The sequence below is a fragment of the Typopeltis vanoorti genome, chromosome 9 (assembly GCF_054136105.1).
Source record: "Typopeltis vanoorti isolate ZY-2024b chromosome 9, IOZ_Tvanoo_1.0, whole genome shotgun sequence".
Lineage (NCBI taxonomy): Eukaryota > Metazoa > Arthropoda > Arachnida > Uropygi > Thelyphonidae > Typopeltis > Typopeltis vanoorti.
In genome coordinates this window covers 143,809,063-143,826,357 of record NC_143557.1, presented here as the reverse complement: position 1 = coordinate 143,826,357, position 17,295 = coordinate 143,809,063, and the positions used below count along the sequence as shown (strand labels likewise).

General features: G+C 35.0%; 1 protein-coding gene across 8 annotated transcripts in view; it reads right to left on the bottom strand.

Annotated features, from left to right (window-relative positions):
- The window catches only part of LOC150103650 (uncharacterized), a 374,591-nt gene that overhangs the window by 266,854 nt on the left and 90,442 nt on the right, over nucleotides 1-17,295 (bottom strand). For all 8 annotated transcript variants that reach the window (XR_016548861.1, XR_016548860.1, XR_016548859.1 and 5 more), the window contains exon 5: nucleotides 15,128-15,174. Coding sequence is in view for 3 of the 8 variants with exons in the window: in XM_090398370.1 (XP_090254496.1) it covers nucleotides 15,128-15,174 (47 nt within the window). In the remaining 5 variants the exon portion in view is untranslated. The remainder of the gene's footprint in view (nucleotides 1-15,127; nucleotides 15,175-17,295) is intronic.

Here is a 17,295-nt window from a genome sequence, read left to right as displayed (position 1 = left end):
GAGCATACATAAATATACAAGACAAGCTATGTTACATTTTAAACCGAAAGGTAGAGAAACAATGATTTGATCACATGCTACTCAATGGCATGACCTCTAGTTAAAAAAAAAATAATTAAAAAAAAATTACATCAAGCTAGATTTAATTTATGGTTACATGAATAAACATTAACCTCAAGGGCTCACTTTAGTGAGTACGGGCATGGCAAACCCGAGGTACCAGATGATGGACTATGCCTTACTTCATGTAATATACATCTGTTATATTATTCTGTAGACTGGTCCCTCCCCTTCTTTCTTTGCTTCTTTCTCCTCTCCTTGCTCCTTCCCCCTGATGCTATTAGAGTATTCGAGGGCTAGGGGTCAATCTTTCCTACCTTGCTAAGTCATTTCGTCTTATGCAGCCACCGAAGGAGGCAAGCTAGCCTCAATAGGTGTCGGTCCCAAGCCCAGATAAATGGCGAGGGTTGATGTCAGGAAGGGCATCCGGTCGTAAAACTTCACTGCCAGCTCTAGCTATGATATGAGTCAAAGAGAAAATGATATAAGGGCTAGGGCGTACCCCTTAAGCAACACACAGCCACATCGCCCTACAGTTGCGAGAAGTGGACGAGGGCTACCGCATCAAGGGTGGGTACGGTTAAAGAAGTGAGCCCAGCAGGTGGAGAGGATGTTGCAAGTGGGAACACTGAATGTTGGAAGCATGACTGGAAGGGGAAGAGAGGTGGCAGACATGATGAGGAAGTTGGACATTTTATGTGTGCAGGAGACAAGGTGGAAGGGGGGAAAGGCAAAGGAACTGGGAGATGGATATAAATTGTTCTACTCTGGAGTGAATAACAAGGGAAGAAATGGTGTAGGAATTGTGGTGTGTGGCAGAATGAAGGGCGAAGTACTGGAAGTGAGTAGAAGGAATGACAGGATCATGCGAATGAAATTGGGTCTTGGAGAAGAGCGGGTGGTCGTATTATGTGTATATGCCCCGCAAGTTGGCTGTACAGCAGAAGAGAAAGATGAGTTCTGGAATGTGTTAGATGAAGAAATGAGGGAACTGGAAGAAAACCTCACACCACCATCCTTCACAAAAAAATAAGCTTAATTAAAACTCTTCAAGACAGAGCATACAATATCTCCAGCACACAAGAAAGATGTAATGAAGAACTAAAATACTTAACACAAAATCCTCCAACAGAATGGGTATGAAATAAAAACCATAAAGAGAATCCTTAAAATGCCTCCAACTAACAACACAATAAAACAGAATTACAAAAATGCAATCTCGCTTCCTTATATCAAAAATGTTACAGGTAAGCTAGCCAAATTAATGAGCAAATACAACATAAAAGTAGCCTTCCTTCCTATGGAAAAAATCTCAAGATTCCTACATCCACCAAAACCACCTCCTCATCCTCTTAAAAAACCAGGAGTCTACAAAATCCATTGTTCTTGCAGGATTTGCTACGTAGGACAGACAGGAAGATCTGGAGAAACATGCATGGCTGAATACCAAAAAGATGTACAATACAAAAGAGAACAAAAAACGGGTCTTGCTTTCCATACCACTTCCACTGGACACGATGTACTCTGGCAAAAAACGACGATGTCATACATAGAAAACAACAGTTATATAAGAAAATTTAAAGAAACTGCTAACATGCTGAAAAACCCAACCCAATGCAATAAAAATCAAGGTTTAATTCTCCATCAAGTGTGGTCAGCTCTAATAAAAAATATACCTCGGACTGTATGAACGAGAACAAGAACATGTGACATCGTCCAGTATTGTTCAACTTCGATAATGTTTTATATCTGCATTCTGTTATTTGAGTTTATGAATAGCCAGACGGTTATGGTTTGTATTTACTAATTCTCTTGTTTAAACTTTAAGTTATACTATTTACCCCCTGAAGATATAAATCCTACGATTTACGAAACTTGTCAGGAACTATAATTTCAGTATTTTATATAACTGAATAATAAAAAATGTGGTGTAATCACCGAAATATATCTTTTGAACCAATTAGCCACAGAAGTCTATGCCTGCAAGTAATTTTTTTTTCCACTAGAGGTCATGCCAGTGAGAAGCATGTGATCAAATCAGTTTCTCTAGCATTCAGTTTGAAATGTAATGCAGCTTGTCTTGTATATTTATGTATGCTCCAGATGATGATCTTGATATGAAGATCAAAACATTGGATAATAAAAAGCGTTATCCATAATTTCAAAAATGAAAGTGATTAGAAGGTCATTGACAGTCAACTTGGACAATTGGAAAATTGTCACTTAATCAATGGCTACCAATATGACTAGGCTTACATCATCCACCTTTGGACTTGGCATGGAAACCAATCCACACCAATCTTCAATAGAGCAGCAAAAACTGGTTTTCTCTCTCTCACTCACACACACATACACAAAAAAAAAAAACTACTAGTTCTTTATTTACCTTTTTACCTTTGACAATGCTGAAATGGATCAAGACCAGATCTCTCTTCTCAAACTGACTCTTACTTCTAGCCTTTCTTGGAAAAATAATATCACATCACATTTTCAGCTTCAAAAATAACTTAGTATCATTTTTTCACATGCAGGTGTTTTTTGGGACCCTGTTATTTCCCCAACCATGTTCTTCCTTTTATATACAAAGTGTGACAATTTAATTCCCAGAACGGTCACATAGTGTTGCCCATGCAGTGATTTGGTTGGAGTCACGCGAGTAATCGTGATTGTGCGTCTTTTAATTAATGCATGCGTAAACCTCAAACTGATAGAGCCATCTGCTAGTTGGCTATTGCAAAAAACATTACAGATCTGCATGTAAACTTTGGCATAACAATGTGCGATCGAAATTTGGAGCAGCGTGTTAACATCAAATTTTGTCTGAAAATCGGCAAAACTGCTACTGAAATGTTGGAGCTGTTGAAACTGGCATATGGTGTCGATGCTCTGAAAAAGTCAAGTATCTTTGAGTGGCATAAGAGATTCAAAGATAGGTGAGACGATGTGAATGACAACCCCAGATGTGGGCAGCCAAATACAAAAATGACAGATGCAAATGTGAACAGAGTGTGAGATTTGGTACAATCTGACAGACAATTAAGTGTGTGATTAATGGCTGATGAATTGCAAATGAATCGATAAACAGTCATGGTAATTTTAACTGAAGAACTGGGTATGTGAAAGATTTCTGTGAAGTTTGTGCCTCAGATCTTGATGGATGAACAGAAGCAGCGGTGGGTTCAAGTTGGGACTGATCTTTCTGCAAATAAGCACATGTTTCTGAGAGTAATTACGGGTAACGAAACCTGGTGCTTCCAGTACGACCCTGAAACAAAATGTCAGAGCATGCAGTGGAAAACCCAGAGTTTGCCACATCCGAAAAAAGCACGCATGTCACGTTTGCAGTTTAAGACCACGCTGGTATGTTGTTTTGATCACAAGGGGATAGTTCACTATGAATTCATTGAACAGGGACAAACGGTCAACCAACAATGCTATTTAGAGGTGCTGAAAAGATTACGAGATTCTGTTCGGAGAAAAAGACCCGAATAGTGGCCTGACATGTGGATCATCCATCACAACAATGCACCAAAACATAGTGCACTCATCGTGAGAGAGTTTCTGGCCAAAAAATCAATTACAGAATTAGATCATCCTATTTATTCACCCGACTTAGCTTCGTGTAATTTCTGGCTGTTTCCAAAATTAAAGTCCACTAAAAGAATGAAGATTTTCTGACATCGTTGATATATAGCATAATGTGATAAAAGAGCTCAAAAGTATTCTGGAAAAATAGTTCCAGGCCTGTCTCGAAAAATTGGGAACACCATCTAAACCAGTGTATAAATGCACAAGGGAACTACTTTGAAGACGACAGTAGCCACTAATGTATAGTGGCTACTTCCAAACGTAGGTTTTTTACAGGTACATTCCAGGAATTAAATTGTCACACCTCATATATATATCTGAGTTGTAAGTCAGCAGTTTGGGTTGAAGGAGGCACATGAAGATGGCATGATTTTAAATCATGTGTAAGACAAGGATGTACATTATTTCCACTGTTGTTCATCATCTATATGGATCACATTATGAAGAAAAGTGTTATTAAACCTGTTATCAAAATTGAAGATGCTGATCTCAGCTCTTTACTTTATGTAGATAATGTTATATTCCTAAATAAAAGTAGCTCACGTCTGCAGCATTTCCTGACTCAAATAACTACTGTAATAAATTTGAATATGTATAAATATGAAAATAAATAAATAAATATGAATAAAGAAAATAAATATGAAAGATGGAAATGGACAACAGAACTAGCAACACGCACTGGTATGGTAAGTAGTCAAATGAATAAATTTATATGGAATCAAAGAAAATTTAGTCAAAACACTAAACTAGCTATACACCAGCCAATTTTAACTTATAGACTGGAAAGCTCAGTTAAAAATAAAACACTTGATCAGAGACTGAAGACCACAGATATGAGTGTTCTAAAAAAGATTAGGGGAATGAACAGATGGCATTCATGGCAATATCATATTAAAAAGGAGGTTATTAGGAAAGATCATGACATTGTTGCATTGAGAAATGTGTTAGCAGAGCTAATCACAGGTGGAATGACCACTTAAACAGAAAAGAGTTGCTAGAATGGCAGGAAAAAGACCCAGAGGAAGACCAAGATTTAGGTTGATTGTTACAGTAAAAAGTGCCTTAGAAGAGAGCAATATAAGATCTGATAATATTAGTCTTCACAGATAACAGATAAATTGGAGGAAAATTGTTGATATTAAACCTGTTATAATATCATGTACACCCCCCCCCTCAAGGGTGTAGGTCATGAATTTAATGATGAATTTTTCTTTGTTGTAGACAAAAGCACTGTTTGCAATTAAGTTCAAAAACATAATAAGCAACCTGATGTCCACGATCACACAATCAATTCAATTAGTAGTGGTATAATTTTAAATATCCATAATCTCATTTTAATATTTGATTTTCATCTTTTCGGTAATTATTCATTCCAATAATATTTTTTCTATAATGAATAAAATTGAACAGTCTCAAATTTACAACAGGCCCACTAAATTTACCACTGCCATTCACAATTGTGATTGGATATCACACAGTATAGCAAGGATTCACTAAACTACAACCACTTTTTTTTTGTATTTACCTAACTGATTTTTATTATTTTTTTTAACAGAATGAAAACAATTACAACATTTATAATATCAAACCAATCATTTGTTCCTCCCAAAAAATAAGTGATTAATTTTAATAACACTTCAATGGGAGTATGCTATAAGCTTCTACCAACATTAAAACATACAACTGCATGAACACTATTACAATTACCAAAGAACTATTACAATTGTACATAAAAATAATAAAATGTTCCCAATTCTAAAAACAAAAATCATGAAAACTGCAACAGTGTGAACTACAATATGCATGCTTCGTGTTCTGAGAGTATGAAAGGAAATTTCAATTTCAAAACACGATACAATGGATTGTATGTTTGAATACTGAAGTATAATTGTTGTTATTCAGTTATACATGTGAGCCAAGTGAATTTTAAATAAAGTAAATGCTGCAGTTTGCTCCCTAATATCAGAACCAAAAGGAACGATGATGTGTAACATGTAAGAGGGCAACTACAAAGAAACAATTTGGTTATAAGCATTTCATGCAAATATAAGTACTTCTTATTTTTAATTTGATATTTAAAATTAGTATCAAAGAACAAAATAAATCATCTCAGTATCCCTATTCATGCTAACATCCATGCACACTGAAATATACAGTGGACTAAATTTGATTGCAACATAAGACAGTAACCATTTAGGAGGTGTTAGAATAATTGCATTATTATATATGAAATTAGGAAGCCTAAATTTAAGGAGATGCTAGGCATTGTGTGAATAATGGTTAGTGTGGATCTCAAGCAATTAAAATTCACACTTCATGGATATCCTAGATAGTAATAAAATATGACATTTATATTCACAGAAAGATCTTGAAAATTGTATTTTAGATTACATTAAAAATTTATCAGCATATCTTCTTTACCTTTTATATTTTGAATCATCAAAAGTTAACCTGTGAAACAAAAACAAATTTTGAAAACTTATCTGTAATTCTGCAGCTAATTCACTACACCAAAGGAACAAATAAATAAATAAAAAATATATATATATATATATATATATATATTTTTTTTTTTTAACTAGAGCTTCCACAGCCAGGATAAAGAATCTTCATTCTGGCTTTCAACTGAAAATGTGTTGGCTGGTCTCATATGGAGGTGGAGGGTTTTTTCCCCCCAAAAAGCAGAATTTTAATCTGCAAAACAGGTAAATAGGCCAAAAGAACACATGCAATTTATAGACATATATAGTTAACTGTCCTATCACATGCAGTATCAGATTTCTATGGCACTAAGTTTGTTGGCTGTGACAGGTCATTGAACTTAACACGAAGAGAAGATGATATGGGATGGGATTTTTTAACTGCTAATATTTCAGTTTTTGTGTTCAACATCTTCACAGCACAAATGGTTTGTGGCACAGTAGTACAAGAATTATAACTAGTGGGAATAATTTAAAATATTAACAAACGAATGTAATGAACAAGTTCTAACTGGTGCCACCTTCTAGTGAATTTTTTTTGAAAACTGAAGTAGAGTTTAAAAACGAATACGTGCTGAAATTCCAATTGAAGTAATATATATAGTTATATACAGGGTGTTCGGGATAAATTTGACATATTTATAATTAATTATATTTTTCCGTAAGTTACATGTATTAACACACACTTCTCTTCATTTAAAAGTTTGGACCCTTCTTCATTCATATACAAGATGTCAGAAAGGATGGATAGCTGGAACCCACCTGAATCATGGAAGAGAATAACTTGTATCATGATGATTCGTGCCCGCCATCAAAATAAGGATATTACGACTGCTGCCCAATGCTCCCTGAATACAGTAAAAACAATCAGGCATGAACTAGAGACTTGTAATGGTGACTACGAGGATGTAGCAAGAAGAAAGATCCCTAGCAGACGATCTGATTGCGTTCGTACAGCAGAATTCCTCGCAAATCTGCAGGAACAGGTGTTGAAGAACCCTGGCATTGGAATTCGGGCTTTGTTCGTGGAGTTGCTAACTGTAGTCAAGCCCTGGATAACAAGGGTAGCCAATGGTAGGCCGTATGTATGGCAGCAGGATTCGGCCCCTTGCCACACCTCTGGGAAAAGTCAAAAATGGTTGTCAGAAAATTTCTACGACTTCACCAGTCCAAATGTTTGGCCTCCAAACTCCCCAGACATTAACCCCATGGATTATTTTGTATGGGGCGCAGTTGAAAAAGACACCAATCGCACTTCCAGTAATACAAAAGCCCAGTTAATGGATAAAATTAAAACAGTTTTTGCGGCCCTTCCCAGGGAGACTGTAGCATCAGCTTGTTCGAGGTTCCGAAGCAGAATTGAAGCTGTGATCGATGCTAATGGTGGTTATTTTGAGTAAATCTTGTTGATAGTATTGTAATTAACTCTGCCTGTAATGTTTTTTTGTCAATTCATTAAATTTAATAGATACAAAGAAGATTTTCTTTTTCCTTACGAAACTGTCAAATTTATCCCGAACACCCTGTATAGGCTATAATGAAGCCAGTATCTTATGTCTGTTACGTCCATATTAAACTTTTATTCTTAATTATCTCGGTGGTTTAAGTCATTAAAATTATTGAACATGTTCATAAACCGAGTCAATCTGCATACAAATATAGGTATCCCTTGCTTAACGCGGGATTTGATTAACATGGCGAAATTAATTGCAGCAATCCCTTGATATACGTGGCAAGAGTTTTGATTAACACGCCTTTAAGCCTGCAGAGCTCGCAGCTGATCTGAGAGATACATGCAAAATGTTTAATATAAATATTCTTACACAATTCAGTGTATAACTTGGGGGTCATGAGTAGCTGTACATTCATATGTTACGAGTGATATTCCACACTGTTTTTTGCTGTCAGTTTGGTTTAACATATGTTATGCAAAGGTTTGTATATTTGACAGTAAATTGAATCTGAGAGATACTGCGACCTCCGACGTCAGTATAGTATGGTATAGTTTTTTTTTTTTTTATTCTTTGTTCAATAATTTCTAGATTGTAACTGAAAATAAATAAACCATCATGTATTACTGAAATAGAGAGCCAAAGGCTTATTTATCATACATGCCCTCTAGGAGATGTGCTTTACATTATGGAAAATACTAAGGAAAGTGATCTGGAGCTTACTCCTCCTTTACTATGAGTTGCCCATAAGGTTGCTTATGCTTGCATCTGCCGAAACTTTTAGTTTCTATATATTCGGCACAAAATTCTTGTAGGCTCTATATTCAGCTATGAAATAATGTTGGATTCAATATCCACTTAATTTGTACCATCATGTATTATATTTGCAGTGTTTTTTCTTTATGTTTTATTGCTTGTTTGCTGAGGTCTGGAGAGCCATTTTGCTTGTCATTGTAGAATTTATGCCGATAAGAAAAAAACTAAAACTGTTCAAACGACTCTTGATAACTTCTTTTGATAAAAAAATTGCAGTAAATAATGTAGGTACAAGTATTTATTAAACATTTGCTTTGCATTCATATTTTATCTTTCCTAAAAGAGTACCATATAAAACAAAATTATTAATACAGTAATCGATCATGGACGAATTGTAAATTTTTACCATTGATTATTAGATTTGATTAACGCGATTTTGATATAACTATACATTTTTTTTTTAGTCAGGAAATTATTGACTTTTTTCGTTATCAGAGGTGAATACTTTTTAGAATTTTTTGTTATTGTTTAATTGCTGAAAACTGATGATAAAGATATTCTAGATGTCTGGAGTGATTACTTTGAAAGATTTCTAAATAAAACAAGCAGTGACAGCACAGTGATACAAAACACTCAATAGGAATGCAATCAGGAATATACGGTATGGTGCAAAAACAACCAGCACTGAACTTCACATGTTTCAGTACTGTTCAGCGAGATTCAGTACTGTTTTTTTTTTATGCCATTCTTAAAGTAGAAAAAGCCACCAAAACCTAAAATGTGGAATGACAGCTGGGGTAGATGACATTAGAGCATAAATGAAGTATGGAGGTATAAAAGTTTTACAGTCACTACAATCCATAAATCAGAAGGGTTTGCCAGAGAGTCAAATTTCATATGACTGGAGTAGAGTTCTCATATTACCATCGAAGAGGGAAATATAACTTGATGTGAGAATTACAGTGGAATTTCTCTACTAAATGCTCCAGGTAAGATTTATGCAAGTGTACTTGAGAAGAGACTAACAAAAATTGTAAAAGAAATCATGGGAATTTAACAAGAATCTGTATTTAGATTTTGTAGATGTGGAAAGGTATAATATAAGATCTTTTGCCATATGATAAGGTGGCAAAAGAAAACCCATTCAAAAACTACAGTTATATGGTGTAAATAGGATTTATATCAGGCAATATTAGTCTATATCTGAGTTGTAAGTCAGCAGTTCGAATTGAAGGAGGTACATGAAGATGGCTTGCTGTTAAATCATGTGTAAGACAAGGATGTACATAATCTCCACTGTTGTTCATCATCTATATGGATCTTATTATGAAAGAAAGTGTCATTAAACCTGTTATCAAAATTGGAGATGCTAATCTCAGCTCTTTACTTTATGCACTGTTGTTCATCATCTATATGGATCTTATTGGATCTTATTATGAAAGAAAGTGTCATTAAACCTGTTATCAAAATTGGAGATGCTAATCTCAGCTCTTTACTTTATGCAGATGATTATATTCCTAAATAAAAGCAGTTCAAGTCTACAGCAGTCCCTGACTAACTCAAATAACTACTACACCGCAAGGTAAAAGAGGGTAAAAGGAAGATGAGATGAGATAAATTTGGTATGAAAATCATCATTAAAAAGACAAAGACAATGAAAACAAGCAGAAACTTCAAAAATATCAACTGCATTCAGAATTAAAAAACTACAGAAGATGTAAAACATTTCAGCTATTTAGATACAATTTTTAGTGAAGATGGAAAATTAAATATGGAAATGGACAACAGAATTAGCAACACACACACACACTGGTATGGTAAGTAGTCAAATGAATAAATTTATATGGAATCAAAAAGAAATTAGTCAAACACTAAACTAGCTGTATAAGACCAATTCTAATCTGGCTAGCTGTATTCAACCCAATTTTAATTTATGGATCTGAGAGTTGGGTTAGAAATAAAACATGACATCGATGGCAGTATCATATTAAAATGAGGATATTAGGAAAGAACTTGGTGTTGTTAGCAGAGCTAATCTGAAGTATGGTTACTTAAATAAAATGTTTTATATGTTTAAATTAAAATGTTTAAATAAAATGTTAAATAATATGGTTACTTAAAAAAAAAGGTTAGCAAAACAAGCTTTTTTTTTGGTAAAATGGCAGGAAAAAGACCCAGAGTACGAATCTATGTGGATTGATTCGTATGATGAGCCTTAAAGACATAAATATAAGATCTGATAATATTGGAGTCTTGACAGATAACAGACTAATTTGGAAGAAAATTACTAATAGGAAGTAATGTAATAATATAAGTTTTTCATGTAGTACTGTTGTAATGTCCTGTACACACTCTGAGAGTATTATTATTACTATGTGACACCTCTAGGGAGTCCAAAGACTCATCGAGGGAGAGTGTGCCAACAGCATCGAATGACTGAATCCCTTCCAACTACTAACCATGCTCGAACTTGCTTAACTTTTTGCAAGCCATTAGTAGCAGAGGCTCTACTAATCAACCGACCTTTGCTTAATAATAATAATCATGAGTTTGATTCTAGTCGCCAACTAGACGAACTTTTTTTCTAAGCCTTTTTTCGACCAGTTCCCGAGTTAATCGATCTCTGGCATGGGCAAGTGGGTTTTTTTCTCCCAAAAACTTGGGTTTTTCATCCTGTAAACTCAAGAAAATCAACTGTAGAACCCAGACTATTTTCAGATATTAAAAATATTGTGTTAGGGTTAGGTACCATAAGATGGAAGCATTTGTTGAGCCATCTCTTCACTGCATGACACTTAATTAGTGATAGCCTTGGGCCTGTTATCTCTGATTGGCTACCAGTGGAGATTGAACTGCCCTCTCAGTCTCCAAAAGTTAGATAGGGCTAAAATGGCCTCACCTACTCCCATATGGGAATAAAAGGCATTAGCTGATGAAGATGAATATCAAGATTTTCTACATGAGTTTTCTATTCTCATATTTCTTACTATGCTTGTTTACATTATTCCAATTTTGAAACAAACATGGAAAATTCAATGATATTCTTAGCATGTACAGAACAAGTACATTTCAGCTCTTGAGGCAAATTTTTTAGTGAAGATGATTGCCATAGCATTGAATAAATTTATATGGAATAAGAGAAAAATTAGCCAAACTACTGAAGTAGCAACTACTGAAGTTTTCAAACCAGTTTTATTTTATCAATCTAGAGTTGCATTAGAAAACTAGACACCATAAACACGAGTACTCGGAGAAAAATAGGGGAATGAAGAGAGGGCATCAATGCAAAAATAATATTTTTTTAAAAAAATTAGATATTAAAACTAGACATTTTTAATAATCAAGAATGTGAGCAGTACTAACGTAAGGTGGCACAGTATATGCAAAACAACAAAATAAGCGTTGCTGAAAAGATGGCAGATAAAACCTAATTACAACTAAGATCAGTTGATTGTTGTTAGTATTATGTAGAAATCTGTTGAAAGTTTTTCACTTGGTTATACTATAAATTAAAGATACCAAGAAATTATATATTTGGTTTAATCCATTATCCAAGTATAAACAAACACAGTTTGCACCTGAAGTATCTTCAGGACTGGGGCAAGTGATGTGAAGTCATACCACTTTTGCCATGAGTTGCCCCACTCCTGAAGATACTTCGGGTGCAAACTTTGTTTGCTTACACTTGGATAATGGATTAAAATAAGTATATAATTTCTTGGTATCTTTAATTATGTAGAAATGTTAAATGTGACAATATTGGATACCTGACAAATAACAAATTAATCTGGAAGAATGTTGCTAGGAAGCTGATAATAATGCAAACTAAATTATGTAGTACTATTAATATCCTAACAAACAGAGAAGCTCTTGAGAAACAAGTGTATCTTAATGGAGAAAGAATTGAGGAAGTCAGCAAGTTTGAGTACCTGGGATCCATTATTAATGTGAAGAATTGCTGTTCAGAAGATGTCAGAAAAAGGTTAGGAATGGCTAAAACAACATTCAGAGACCTGTCTAAAATCTGGAAGGATGGATCTATCTCCATGGGAACAAAGTTGAGGATTTTAGATGCAGTTGTTTTTCCAACAGCGACTTATGGATGCGAGACTTGGAAACTAAAGAAGTCATATAAGAAACGGATATCTGCTTTTGAGATGTGGTGTTACAGAAGGCTGTTGAGGATATCATATACTGAAAGGCGTACAAATGAATGGGTATTAGAAAAGATTAGTAGAACTTTAAGGCTCCTTAAGGATATTGACAGAAGAAAGTTAAAATATTTTGGACACATAGAAAGGATGGAAGGAGGACTTCTCAGAACAGTAATAGAAGGTAAAGTTCCTGGAAAAAGAGGCAGGGGTAGACCATCAATGAGATGGATGGATGGCATGTGTGGAGTGACTGATCTTCAGAGAGTTGAAGCTGCCAGAAAAGCAAACAACAGGACTACATGGCGAGGCCTGATGCGGAACATCATCGAGCATCGGAGTGACCATACGGCATCTGTAGATGCCCAGTGAACATAGAGAGATTAGTATCCTGTACATTTGTACAGGATACTATAACACTAGATTAGCAAAATAACATCCTGTGCATACCATCTCATTCATTGATTATAGATATCTAAAATGATTATGATCTTATCACCCTCTACATTTATTGACCTATAATAACCTCCCACTAAATATTGTGCTGCCCACTAACCAATATTAACTTATTGAGTCCAAATCCTAGTAAGACCAATTCCTAATTAGACGATTAAATTAGAATCTAATTAATTCCAAGTTCTATTTAGGATTTTAGGATATACAGCCTTTTATTTCTAATTTCATTGTCGCATTAGTGCACACGCTTATTTTTTGGATTATACCTCTAGGTATAACAGATACCTTTGTGACAATAATGAAATATCAGTTTAGTTAGTAAATCTAATTCAATTATTAATCTTCAGACATATGCATTCACAAATTAAGCATCATTATACTGATTTCTCAACTAAAAGGTTGAATCCTACTGTATGCATGGATGCTTTGTGAGTGGCAAATTTTATTTACATTCAATGAATGAACACTGGAAGGAACATCTGGGATACCAAATTTTGTTTATTTATATGGTATGGTGAAAAAAAAAAAAAAAAAAAAAATACGGAACTTCAAGACATCTTCAGTACATGCAGTATGAGATATGCCATTCAACTGCATGCACATCAATAGAAGAGCACATGTAGAGTCTATGCTATTACATTTAGCCATAGCAATAGTGTTGATGCTGGAAGAAAAGACATTTATTGTTGAGCATTATTTCATTCATACAGATTTAGCAGAGCAAATGGTCCAAGCCTGACATATTTTTGAGCAGTTTGTTTGTTGTTTCCATAAGCATGTCCCAAGCAATAGTGCCATCATTACCTTAATCAAGAGGTACCGACATACCAGGAGTGTTCTGCCACAATGCAAAGGACATTTGAGGGAGACCACAAACTGTTAACACAAACGAGAATCACAAGCATGTGTTACAGTCTCTGAAAAACAGTCAACACCAAACAGTGGTAAAACTTGGGATACCAAAGCAGTCAATACAGAAAATCCTTAAAGAGCTGGGTGCCTTTTTGTATGTCATTCAGGTGGGTCAGTGTTTAACAGCAATGGATTACGCTGCAAATCTGGGAATACTGTACACATATGCTGGCCAATGTCTATGAAGATCCATCCCTCTTACATAATGTTTGGTTCTCGGATGAAGTGCATTTCCATCTAAGCAATCATGTAAACAGACGAACCTCAAGGTTTCTTCATTTCTAGAGACCTGAATTTGTCCAAGAGAAACTTCTTCACAGCAAGAAGGTCACCGCATGGTGTGCAGTTTGTTTCCAGCAAGGCATATTTGGGGCCTTACTTCATTGAAGAGGGTGGTGTAACCGTTATCTTGAATAGAAAATGTTACATCGATTCATTCACCCAGGATTTGCATAGGATGTGTTATACAAAAAACATTCCATTTCATATAGGTATTCCAAAAGGACAGAGCAACCTGTCATGCATCATGTGGTTCTAGAGCTTATTTATCAGAAGACTTTCCCAGGAGGCTCATTTCAAGATTCACAGAATCCCATACCCTTCACATTCTCCTGATCTCACATTGTTTCATGCCTTCATTTAGGGTATGTTGAAGGAATGGGCATCATCATGACTCACCTTAAACCTTGATAAACTAAGGGATAAAATTATGCAATATGTCCAGCAGATGTCCCAAACCTTGTTCTCCAAGATGACAAGGTGCCCATTTCAAGCACGTAATCTACTGTCATTAATGCTTTATTTGACCAAGATTCCACCAATAGTTGTGGATTTACATATTATCAGGTGTAAACATATATTTCTTTGTTAATAAACCTGTTTACTCCATAACATATATCGTTGTAGTTATTTGGTACTTTTTTTATTTTATTATTTTTTGGGCCATACTGTATTAGACAAATTTATTAAGATATCTCATCTAATTAGAGATAAGTCAACTATATATTTATAATAAAAAAAAATAACCTTTACATAACTGACATTTCTATCTATTATGATATTTTTTTTTCTAAAATTATAATCTGCTAAGAACTTCATACCATCTTCCTCCTAAATTTAATTGTGTTAATGCCATTAACAGCATTTTATTCTGTCTTCGTGTGAAACTCTTCTATTCAAAAAATCAGCATGAGAAGGAGATGTTATTATGGTTAAATTCCAGTCAAGCCATGCAGAAGACACAGCATGCTAAAACACATGATGAATCACTTACAGAATTCTCACTGGTCTCTCTTGAAGACAGAATACTTGAGGAATGACCTAGTGAAGGAAGGATTAGTTTTATATATTAAATGCAAAAATAGGCTAAAAATAATTATTCTTGTAGATAGACTTATACGTTGGTGATACATAATTGTTAATTTTAAAGAAAGACAACGTATGCTATTATATTAATTAAATAACTTTAATTAATACTTCCTATATTTCGGTAATGTACATTACCATCTTCAGGGAACATAAAAATCAATGAAATGTGCATGCAGGCTTAAAATAAATCTTAAAATTTACTATAATTTAGTAAACTAACCACCTGAAACGAGAAAAGTATAACTGTTACTTTTCTTTTTTTACAACATACATTACATACTAGAATTCTATATATGCATGAGAGACTTCTTTGAAATATCATTAGAATGATATTTCAAATAAGTCTCTCATATCAGATCAGCAAACTGGTTATATTTCCTTTCTTCTAATAATCAGACTAATCCTTGCTGCAACACTAAGAAAGGTGAGCTGAGGAGGAGGATAGCGATTGCAAATGAATCAATAGGCAAGTTGTGCAGAAGGAATGATGTGGAGTCTGTAGACCAATCAAATGAATGTGATGGATGGATAGATGAAAGGGCTTATATAATGCTGATGGACTAAACTTAAATGGATTCAGAGTCAAGTATCTTGAGAAAGCTTTGTTCATTGAAAGTGTGAAAGCACAAGGGTAGGAAAACTAAAGCTATAATAGATGCAGGTAAGTATGTGTGAAGGCACTTATAAGGTTAGTGAGTGTGAATAAAAGTGAGAATGATAAAAAAAAAAAAAAATCTAGTCTTTCCAGTGACAAAATTGAATGGGATAGTCCCTATTCACTTAAAGTTACCAATATGGGTAACTTAGATAACAACAGATGATGTAGTTACAGGGATAGAATGTACAAAGCATAGTATTATCAGGGAAAATAGAGAAAATAGGATGGGTGAGAGGTCACTGCTGCTGATAACAGATAAATGCCAACCAAAAAGATAGGAAATCAGGAAAACAGGTATGAGAATGACAGTGTAATTAAAGCAATCTCATGGGAGATGGAAGACAAAATATATAGTGGTTGCTGCTATAGTTCAAGGATGTGGAAGACATACATCAGCAAATTTGCATTAGTGAAGGTTGTGTAATTATTATGGAAGACTTTGATTATGGAAGCATAGATTAGAAACAGAAAAGATCACATGGCAGGAAGGATTGGGAATTTATTCATCTACTAAAAGATAATTAATAAGGTATCAAGACTTGAAAGGTTGGATCTGGTCATAACCAAGGTGGCTACATTCCCTTCGATCAGGCCGAATGAGAATGTGATCTTGACTCGGAAGATTGCTTAGATGAATGAGCAGAATCATCAAGCAGGAGCTCCAAAAAATGTTGTGGAGAGTACATAAGGAGAAAGGTGGCTGTCATTGAACTCATGAAAATTACAAGGCTCAGACAAGAAATGTGACCTGCACTGAACAGAAGGCAAAATCAGATTATGAGATGAAATTAGCTGAGCAGGCCCAAGGAAATCCAAAAGAGTTTTCTTTCACTAAGTAGCAAGTAAAAGGAAGAATGACTATGGATAGATCACATTAATAAGCATGCCCATGGTGTAGTGAGATGACAAACTTTGCAACAGTCTATCATCCAAATAAGGATATTACTGTGAAAGGAACTGATGTGAGATTTTACATGACACCTGCAAGCAGTCCAAGGACTCACTGTGGGAGAGCATATTACTCCACTATACAACTCACCGTCTCCGCTACTTAAATCCTCCAACTACACAATGACACTACTACCATCAACACAAAAAACATCTACATCCCACCACCACCACCATCAACATTATTTTGTGTCTGTACATGAGATGAAAAACCTGTTCCAGGAGGGGGAAAACCCTGATACCTCAGTATGAGATTGACAAACTCAGTTCTTTTCCAATTGAAGGGGTGGGGGGGGGGCATTGTTCCATCATTTTTCCAATAGTGCCACAGAGGCACAATTGGAAGAACTCTTTATAAGGCCTTAATACATCCACATCTGGATTACTGTGCTCAAATTTGGTCACATGGGGTTTCTAGTGTTATGAGAAGGTGGTGGTGAGGATCCCAAGGTGGGATCCTCTCCACC